The sequence below is a fragment of the Lichenostomus cassidix genome, unplaced genomic scaffold (assembly GCF_008360975.1).
Source record: "Lichenostomus cassidix isolate B80296 unplaced genomic scaffold, HeHo_3.0 HiC_scaffold_36, whole genome shotgun sequence".
Taxonomy (NCBI): Eukaryota; Metazoa; Chordata; class Aves; order Passeriformes; family Meliphagidae; genus Lichenostomus; species Lichenostomus cassidix.
The window spans coordinates 106,125-116,484 of NW_028147270.1; the positions used below are offsets into that span (position 1 = coordinate 106,125).

General features: G+C 39.6%; 1 protein-coding gene across 1 annotated transcript; it reads left to right on the plus strand.

Annotated features, from left to right (window-relative positions):
- The first annotated feature begins 1,092 nt into the window (after positions 1–1,092).
- On the plus strand, positions 1,093–10,009 carry DHRS1 (dehydrogenase/reductase 1). Its single transcript, XM_085044561.1, has 9 exons — positions 1,093–1,303; positions 2,430–2,547; positions 3,543–3,602; positions 4,431–4,532; positions 6,169–6,239; positions 7,112–7,163; positions 8,449–8,583; positions 9,242–9,297; positions 9,817–10,009. Exons 1-9 carry the CDS (start codon positions 1,161–1,163, stop codon positions 9,929–9,931), a joined length of 852 nt encoding a protein of 283 aa, XP_084900687.1. The 5' UTR covers positions 1,093–1,160; the 3' UTR covers positions 9,932–10,009.
- The last annotated feature ends 351 nt before the right edge of the window (positions 10,010–10,360 follow it).

Genomic DNA, 10,360 nt, shown 5'->3' on the forward strand with positions numbered 1-10,360 from the left:
ACCCCTATTGCCCTCACCCAACATGGCGCCCGCCGGCCTCACTCCCGGCCGCCATTTTCCCCCCTCAGCATTTCCCGCCTTTCGTCTCCCCTCAGCGTCCTCCCGGTATAAACCAGTAACCCCCAAATCCCCATTTCCCCCTTTTTTCCCCTCAATTTTCCTCATTTTTCCCCCAATTTTCCTCATTTTTCCCCCTTTTCCCCTAATTTTTCCCCATTTTTTCCCTTTTTGCCCCAATCTTTTCCCATTTTTCCCCATTTTTTCCATATTTTTTTCCCATTTTTCCGCTATTTTTCCCCAATTTTCCTCATTTTCCCCCTTTTTTCCCTTTTTGCCCCAATCTTTTCCCATTTTCCCCTAATTTTTTCCGTATTTTTTCCCATTTTTCCCAATTTTTTCCCTCATTTTTCCCTCATTTTTCCCCATTTTTTTCCCATTTTTCTCCTCCCACTGACCCCAAATTCTCCTCCCAGTTCCTCCCAGTATAAACCAGTAACCCCAAACTCCATTTCCCCCTTATTTTCCCCAATTTTCTCCCCATTTTTCTCCATTTTTTCCCCATTTTTTCGCTTTTTTCCCTATTTTTTGCCTATTTTTTCCCCTATTTTTTCCCCCATTTTTCCCCATTTTTTCTCCGTTTTTCCCCCATTTCATCCTTATTTTCCCACAATTTTTTCTCAATTTTTTCTCCATTTTCCCCCTTTTTTTCCCCATTTCTCTCTCCCTTTTCCCCCAATTTTTTCCCTATTTTTTCCCCATTTTTTCTCCTTTTTTTCCCCATTTTTCTCCAAATTTTTCCATATTTTTCCCCTTTTTTTCTCAGTTTTTTTCCCTATTTTTTCCCTATTTTTCCCCTATTTTCCCCCCATTTTCCCACAATTTTCCCCCATTTTTCTTCCCCTTTCCCTCCAATTTTTTCCCTATTTTTTCCTCTATTTTTCCCCATTTTTCTCCATTTTTCCCCAATTTTGCCCCAATTTTTTCCCTATTTTTTCCCCATTTTTCCCCCCATTTTCCTCCCATTTTTTTCATATTTTATCCTATTTTTTTGCCCTTTTTTTTCCCATTTTTTCCCCATTTTTCTCGTCCCCCTGACCCCCAAAACTCCTCCCCCTGACCCCAAACTCTCCTCCCAGTACAAACCAGTTCCTCCCAGTTCGATGTTCCGCCCGGCGATCCCCGGAAGGTCAATTTTGGGATCATTTTCGGGGAAATTTTGGGGGAAATTTGGGGGAAAATCGGCGATGAGCAGCGCGAGAGTTCTGGAAGGGAAAGTGGCTTTGGTGACGGCGGGGACGGCGGGGTGAGTGAGCAGGAATTGGCCGAAAATCCCCAATTTTAGCCCAAAAAAAATCGCGAAATTTAACCCAAAGACCGCCTGGAATTGAGCAGGATTTGTAGCGGGAGGTTGGGGATTAAAGGGTTAAAAATCCCGGGAAAAATCCGCCGAATTTACCCCAAAAAATCCCGAAAAAATCCGCAATTTTCGCCCCGAAATTCGCCCTGAAATTGGCCGAATTTAGCCCCCAAAAAATAGCGAAATTTACCTAATAAATAGCGAAATTTACGCCAAAAAATACCCAAATTTAGCCCCAAAAATTGCGAAAATTTATCAGGATTTTTACAGGAAATTTGGGGATTAAAGGGGGAAAAAAATCCACAAAAATTCCGAAAAAATTCCGGAAAAAATCGCATTTTTTCTCCGAAATTCACTCTTAAAGTGACCAAATTTAGCCCCAAAAATAGCGAAATTTAGCCAAAAAAAATCCCGAAATTTACCAGAATTTTTACAGGAAGTTTTGGGAATTAAAGGGGAAAAAATCCCAGAAAAAGTCAGACGAATTTACCCCAAAAAATCAGAATTTTCGCCCCGAAATTCGCCCAGAAATGTCCCGAATTTAGCCCCAAAAAGATAGCGAAATTTAACCCAAAAAATAGCGAAATTTACCTAATAAATAGCGAAATTTACTCCAAAAAATACCCAAATTTAGCCCAAAAAATAGCGAAAATTTATCAGGATTTTTACCGGAAATTTGGGGATTTAGGGGAAAAAATCCCGGAAAAAAATCCCCAAAAAATCGGAAAAAATCGGAAAAAATTTTTTTAAAAAAATCGAAAAATAATTGGAAAAAAAATCTTAAAAAAAAATCCTAAAAATAATTCGAAAAAAATCGAAAAAAAATTCGAAAAAAATCGAAAAAAAATCGAAAAAAATCGAAAAAAATTTCGAAAAAAATCGAAAAAAATCCGAATTTTTTTTTTTTAAATCTGAAGAAAATCGAAAAAATCGAAAGAAATTGGAAAAAATTTTTTAAAAATTGGAAAAAAAAATCGAAAAAAAATCGGAGAAATTCCAAAAAATTCCCCAAAAATTTCCCAAAAAATCCCAAAAATTCCCCAAAATTTCCCAAATTTCCCCAAATTCCCAGGATCGGTCTGGCAGTGTCAGAAGCCCTTGGAGCCGCCGGAGCTCAGGTGTTCCTCAGTTCCCGAAAATCCCAAAATGTCCAAAAAGCTGTGCAGCTGCTGAGGGGGAAAGGGCTGCAGGTGAGAGTTGGGGAAATTTTGGGGAGAATTTGGGGAAATTTGGGGATTTTTGGGATTTTTTGGGAAAAATTGAGGATTTTTTGGTGAATTTTGGGGATTTTGGGGGGAAAATTGGGGAATTTTTGGGATTTTTTGGGTGAATTTTGGGGGAATTTTGGGGATTTTGGGGAAAATTTGGGAGAATTTGGGGGAATTTGGGGAAAATTTGGGGATTTTTTGGGAATTTTTGAGGATTTTTGGGGATTTTTTGGGGGAAATTTGGGTGGAATTTGGGGAATTTCGGGGAATTTGGGGAAATTTGGGGAATTTTTGGAATTTGGAATTTGGGGAATTTAGAGATTTTGAAAATTAGGAATTGATTTTGAAATTTGGAGAAATTTGGGGGATTTTGGGGAATTTTTGGGGGAAATTTGGGGACTTTTGGGGAAAATTTGGGTGAAATTTGGGGGATTTTGGGAGAATTTGGGGATATTTTGGGGAAATTTGGGGATTTTTTTGGGAAAATTTGGGGATTTTGGAGGAAATTTCGGGAAAATTGGGGAAAATTTGCAGGAATTTGGGCAAATTTGGGGCAAATTTGGGGATTTTTGGGGCAAATTTGGGGCAAATTTGGGAGAATTTGGGGAAATTTGGGGAAATTTGGGGATTTTTTTTGAAATTTTAGAAAATTTGGGGAAATTTTGGGGAAAAGTGTGGATTTTGGGGTGAAATTTGGGGATTTTTGAGGGAATTTGGGAGAATTTGGGGTTTTTTGGGGAAATTTGGGGATTTTTTGGGAGAAATTAGGAGAATTTGGGGAATTTTTTTTGTAATTTGGGGATTTTGGGAGATTTTTTTGGAATTTTGGGATTTTTCAAAACACGGGTTTTAAAGGCTAACCGGAAGTAGGCGGGGCTTACGCCGGAAGTGAGGTGGGTTTTACCGGAAGTGGGCGGGGTTTTCAGCGGAACTGCTCTCTGATTGGTTCTCCCGCCCCGGGGGGGCGTGGCCTGCAGGTGAGCGGCACAACGTGTCACGTGGGAGACGCGAAGAGCCGCGAGGAGATGGTGAAGGAGGTGAGAGAGAGAATTTGGGGAAATTTTGGGAAATTTGGGGAAATTTGGGGATTTTTTGGGATTTTTGGGATTTTTTGGGAAAGGTGGAATTTTGGGGATTTTTTTGGATTTTTTTGGAATTTTTTGGGATTTTTTGGGATTTTTTAAATTGTTTTTTGGGATTTTTTTAATGACATTTTTTTGGGATTTTTTTTTGGGGTGAAAAGTGGGAATTTTGGGTGATTTTTGCCGGGAAACTTCAGAAATTTGGGGTAAAATCCGGAAATTTTGGGAATTCAGGAATTTCAGGTGGAAATTTTGGGAATTTGGGTTGAAATTTCAGGAATTTTGGGGTGAAAAGTGGGAAAATTTGGGAATTTTGGGGTGAAAAATGGGAATTTTGGGTGTGAAAATTCGGATTTTCGCTGGGAAACTTCAGAAATTTGGGGTAAAATCCCAAAATTTTTGAAATTTGATGATTTCGGGTGGAAATTTTGGGAATTTCAGGTGTGAATTTTGGGGTAAAAAGTGGGAATTTTGAGTGAAAATATGAGGATTTTAGGGAAAATTTTGCGTGGGAATTTTGGGATTTTTTTTGCGGAAATTTTGGGTCAAAATCTGGAAATTTTGGGTTCGAAATTTCGGGAATTTTTGGGGTGAAAAGTGGGAATTTTGGGTGGAAATCTTGGGAATTTTGGGGTAAAAAATGGGAATTTTGGGTGTGAAAATTCGGATTTTCGCTGGGAAACTTCAGAAATTTGGGGTAAAATCCCAAAATTTTTGAGATTCGATGATTTCGGGTGGAAATTTCGGGAATTTTGGGTGTAAATTTGGGGAATTTCCCGTCAGGCTTTGCGCACCTTCGGCGCCGTCGACATCCTGGTTTCCAACGCCGCCGTCAATCCTCACTTTGGCTCCGCCCTCGACGCCGACCAATCGGTGTGGGACAAGGTCAGGCCACGCCCACCTCGGCCACGCCCACCGGGCCACGCCCACCCCCCAAAAAAACTCCACAATTCACCCAAAATTCTCCCCAAAAATCGCAGAAATCGATCGGAAAAACCCAAAGAACTCCAAATTCTCCTCGAAAAAAACCCCAAAAAACCGAAATTTTTCCCAAAATTTCCAAAATTTTCCCCCAAAAAAATCCCCCGAGAATCACGAAAATCGACCACCGAAAACCCTAAAAAACCCCAAAATTCGGCTGAAAAAATCACAAATCACCCGAAAACGTCACCAAAAAAAATACTTCCTGAAAATCCCGAAAAGTCCCAAAATTCACCCAAAAAAAATTCCGAAATTCACCCAAAAAACCCCCCAAATTCACCCAAAAAAAACTCCAAAATTCACCAAAAAAACTCCAAAATTCACCCAAAAATACTCCAAAATTCACCCAAAAAAACCTCCAAAATTCACCCAAAAAAACCTCCAAAATTCACCCAAAAAAACTCCAAAATTCACCCAAAAAAACTCCAAAATTCACCCAAAAAAACTCCAAAATTCACCCAAAAAAACTCCAAAATTCACCCAAAAAGTCCCAAAATTCACCCAAAAAAACCTCCAAAATTCACCCAAAAAAACTCCAAAATTCTCCCTGAAAAACCCAAAATTCACCAAAAAAACTCCAAAATTCACCCAAAAAAACCTCCAAAATTCACCCAAAAAAACTCCGAAATTCACCCAAAAAAATCCCCAAAATTCACCCAAAAAATCCCCAAAATTCACCCAAAAAAACTCCAAAATTCACCCAAAAAAACCTCCAAAATTCCCCCAAAAAACCTCCAAAATTCACCCAAAAAAACCTCCAAAATTCCCCCAAAAAACCTCCAAAATTCACCCAAAAAAACTCCAAAATTCACCCAAAAAGTCCCAAAATTCCCAAGAAACTCAAATTCACCCAAACTCAATTCCCCAAACCTCCAAAATTCACCCAAAACCCCAAACCCAATCCCAAAACTCCAACACCCAAAACAAAATTCACCCAAAACCCCAAAATTCACCAAAAACCCAAAAAAAAACCCAAAACAAAAACCCAAAATTCACCCAAAAAAACTCCAAAATTCACCCAAAAAAACTCCAAAATTCACCCAAAAAAACCTCCAAAATTCACCCAAAAAACTCCAAAATTCACCCAAAAAAACCTCCAAAATTCACCCAAAAAAACTCCAAAATTCACCCAAAAAACCTCCAAAATTCACCCAAAAAAACTCCAAAATTCACCCAAAAAGTCCCAAAATTCACCCAAAAAACCTCCAAAATTCACCCAAAAAAACCTCCAAAATTCACCCAAAAAACCTCCAAAATTCCCCCAAAAAAACTCCAAAATTCACCCAAAAAAACTCCGAAATTCACCCAAAAAAACCTCCAAAATTCCCCCAAAAAAACTCCAAAATTCACCCAAAAAAATCCCCAAAATTCACCCAAAAAAACCTCCAAAATTCACCCAAAAAAACTCCAAAATTCTCCCTGAAAAACCCCAAAATTCCCCCGAAATGACGTCATAGCCACAAGCCCCGCCCCCAATGACGTCACCCCTCCAGCCCCGCCCCTCCGGCGCTGACCACGCCCCCTCGATGACGTCACGCAGGTGTTCCAGGTGAACGTCACCTCGGCGGCCATGTTGGTTCGGCTGGTTGTGCCTCTGATGGAGAGGAGAGGGTGAGGGGGCGGGGCTAAGGAAAGGGGCGGGGCTAAGGGGAAAGGGGCGTGGCTTCACGGGAAAGGGGCGTGGCTAAGGAAATGTGGGGATTTTTGGGGATTTTTGAGGGAATTTTGGGGGAATTTGTGGGAAATGTGGGAGGATTTGGGAATTTTGGGGGAAATTTTGGGGAAATTTTGGGGAATTTTTGGGGAATTTTGTGGGAAATTTGGGAAAATTTTGGGGAAATTTTGGGGAATTTGAAATGGATTTTGGGAAATTTGGAGTTTTGGGGGAATTTTGGGGAGATTTGGGAAAATTTTGGGGGAATTTTGGGGAATTTTGTGGGAAATTTGGGAGAATTTGGGGTTTTTTTGGGGAAATTTGAGATATTTTGGGGGAAATTTGGGGGAATTTTGGGGAATTTTGGAGAATTTTGGGGGGAGCCAGGGAGGGGCGTGGCTTCGTGGGAAGGGGCGTGGCCTGGAAAATTCGGGAAAATTTGGGAATTTTGGGGGATTTTTGGGGAAATTTGGGAGAATTTGGGGGAAGTTTTGGGAATTTGAGGGAAATTTTGGGGAATTTTTGGGTGAAATTTGGGAAAAATTTGGGAAATTTTGTAAGAAATTTTGGGAGAATTTTGGGGAATTTTGACATTTGGGAACCGGAAGAGGCGCGGCTTGAACCGGAAGTGATGCAAATCGCACCGGAAGTGGGTCTTATTGCCCCCAAAGGGGCGTGGTTTCCACCGGAAGTGATGTGAATTGTACAGGAAGTTGCATCATTAACCCGGAAGGGGGCGTGGCTAGTACCGGAAGTGATATCCCAAACCGGAAATGGGGTTTGTGGGTAATCTGGGCGTGGTCAGGGCTAAGCCACGCCCCCTTTTCAGGGGCGGAGCCATCGTGCTGACGTCATCCATCGCCGGATATCAGCCAATGGCGGTGAGAGATGAGAATTGGGGAGAAAAAATGGGAAAAATAATGGAAAATTTGGGGGAAAAATTGGGAAATTTGGGAAAATTTGGGGTTTTCTTGGGGGAATTGTCTTTATTTTTTGGGGATTTTTTGGGGATTTTTTTGGGGATTTTTTGGACTTTTTCACTGAATTTGTTTTTTATTTTTTGGGGGATTTTTTGGAGGTTTTTTCCTTATTTTTTGGTTTATTTTGGGGGAAATTTTCTTTCTTTTTTGGGGACTTTTTCGGGATTTTTTTTTTTTTACTTTTTCACTTAATTTTTTGGGGATTTTTCTCAACATTTTTTCATTTAAATTTTTTGGGGAATGTTTTGGGATTTTTGGGGGATTTGTTTGGGATTTTTTTGGGGATTTTTGGACGTTTTTTGCACCTTTTTCACTCAATTTTTTTGGGTTTTTTTAGGGAATTTTTTCTGTTTTTTCCCTTATTTTTTTGGGGGGGAGTTTTCTTTATTTTTTGGGACATTTTGGTATTTTTGGGGGGATTTTTTGTGATTTTTTTCGCACTTTTTCAGTCAATTTTTGGGGGACTTTTTTCAGGTTTTTTTCCTTATTTTTTGGGGGGAAATTTTTTTGATTTTTTGGGGATTTTTTGGGGAAATTTTGCTGATTTTTTTGGGATTTTTTGGACCTTTTTCACTCAATTTTTTGGGGATTTTTTTGGGTTTTTTTTTTTGTTTTTTCCCTATTTTTTGGGGGGGATTTTTTGGGGATTTTTTTTTTACTTTTTCACTCATTTTTGGGGGATTTTTTTGGGGTCTTTTTGGGATTTTTTAGGGGATTTTTTGGGGATTTTTTGGACTTTTTTCACTCAATTTTTTGAGAATTTTTTTGGGATTTTTTTCCCTCAATTTCTTTGGGATTTTTTTTTTGGGTTTTTAGGTATTTTTTGCACTTTTTCACTCATTTTTTTGGCGATTTTTTTGGGGTTTTTTTTTTGTTTTTTCCGTATTTTTTGGGGATTTTTTCGGGATTTTTTTTTTACTTTTTCACTCAAATTTTTTTTGGCTTTTTTGGGGGATTTTTTTGACTTTTCTCTCTCAACTTTGAGGGATTTTTTGGGGATTTTTTTGGAGTTTTTTCACTTAACTTTTGGGGATTTTTTAGGGGATTTTTTTGATTTTTTTAGCCTTTTTCACTCAATTTTTAGTCGATTTTTTTGGGTTTTTTTTTGTTTTTTCCCCATTTTTTGGGTTTTTTTGTTATGCTGATGTTATGCTAATGAGGTGGGCGTGTCCCGATGACGTCACAGGGCCTGGGCCCCTACTCGGTGAGCAAATCCGCCCTGCTGGGCTTGGTGAAAGTTTTAACCCCTGAGTTGCTGCCGAGGGGGATTCGCGTCAACGGCGTCGCGCCGGGATTGGTCAGGACCGACTTCAGCGCCGCGGTGAGACCCGGGGGGGGACTGGTTTGTACTGGTTTGTACTGGTTTGTACTGGTTTGGACTGGGAGGGGAAAAAATGGGGAGAAAATGGGGAAAAAATGGGGAAAATCAGTGAAAAAATGGGGAAAATAGAGCGAAAAATGGGGGAAATATGGGAAAGAAAGGGTTAAAAATGGGGAAAATTGGAAAATGGGGTTTGGGGTTACTGGTTTATACTGGGAGGGACTGGGAGGGAACTGGGATGGGACTGGTTTGGACTGGGAGGGGAAAAAATGGGGAGAAATGGAGAAATAATGGGGAAAATCAGTGAAAAAATGGGGAAATATGGGGAGGAAAGGGTTAAAAATGGGGAAAAATGGGATTCGGGTTACTGGTTTATACTGGTTTGGACTGGGAGGGAACTGGGATGGACTGGGAGGGGAAAAGTGGGGAAAAAATGGAAAAAAATGGGGAAAAAAATGAAAAAAATACGAAAAAAATGGGAAAAAATTGGAAAAAAATGGGAAATAAATGGGAAAAAATGTGGAAAAAATGGGAAAAAATTGGGAAAAAATGGGGTTACTGGTTTTTACTGGTTTATACTGGTTTTTACTGGTTTTTCCTGGTTTTTTACTGGTTTTTCCTGGTTTTTTACTGGTTTTTCCTGGTTTTTCTCCTGCAGCTCTGGAAGGACAAAGCAGTGCAGGAAAAAGCATTGGAAGCTCTGGGAGCTGAAAGGTGAGAAACCAGTTTGGACCAGTATAAACCAGTAGAAACCAGTTTGACCCATTTTTCCCCAATTTTCCCCCATTTTTCCCAATTTCTTCCCATTTTTCCCCATTTTTTCCCATTTTTTCCTCATTTTTTCCTCATTTTTTTCCATTTTTTCCCCATTTTCTCCCTAATTTCCCCCAATTTTCTCGAATTTTTCCCCCAAATTTCCCCATTTTCCCCATTTTTTCCAATTTTTCCCCATTTTTTCCTAATATTTTCCCCATTTCTGCCCATTTTCCCCCATTTTTCCCATTTTTTCCCCATTTTTTCCCCATTTTTCTTCCCATTTTCTCCCCAATTTCCTGCAAATTTCTCAAATTTTTCCCCAAATTTCCCCATTTTTTACCATTTTTCCCCATTTTTGTCAATTTTTTCTCCCATTTTTTCCCAATTTTCCCCCATTTTTTCCCCAATTTTTTCCCCAATTTTCCCAATTTTTCCCCATTTTTACCAAATTTCCCGTTTTTCTCCCCAAACTCCCAGGCTGGGCTCTCCGGATGACGTCGCCCAGGCTGTGCTATTTTTAGTTTCCCCAAAAAGCTCCTTCGTGGCTGGAGAGACCCTCGTGGTGGCGGGCGGGGCCAGGAGCCGCCTCTGACGTCATCAATATGCAAATTTATGCAAATCTATGCAAATCTAGGCAAATCTATGCAAACATATGCAAACAGGACACTAATTGATAGGTGAAATATTTGGCAATTAAGGCATTTAATTAGGTTTTGGAGGTGATTAGGAAGGTCAGGAAAGGCCTCTGACATCACAAATATGCAAATCAGCGGATTTATGCAAATTTATGCAAATTTATGTAAATTTATGCAAATGAGGTAAGAGTTGATATGCGAATAATTTGGCAATTAAGGCATTTAATGAGGTTTTCAAGGTGATGGGGAAACGATCAGAAATGGCCTCTGACGTCACAAATATGCAAATTTGCGGATTTATGCAAATGTATGCAAATGAGGGACAAAGTTGATTGGTAAATAAATTGGCAATTAGTGTATTTGATGGAGTTTGGAGGTGGTCGGAA

Bases quoted from the DNA above. Each gene is read 5' to 3' on its own strand.
- DHRS1 (XM_085044561.1), top strand. From the start codon at position 1,161: ATGTTCCGCCCGGCGATCCCCGGAAGGTCAATTTTGGGATCATTTTCG. The intron at 6,240-7,111 runs GTGAGGGGGCGG...CCCCCTTTTCAG, and splicing joins CCTCTGATGGAGAGGAGAGG to GGGCGGAGCCATCGTGCTGA. The intron at 8,584-9,241 runs GTGAGACCCGGG...TTTCTCCTGCAG, and splicing joins GGACCGACTTCAGCGCCGCG to CTCTGGAAGGACAAAGCAGT.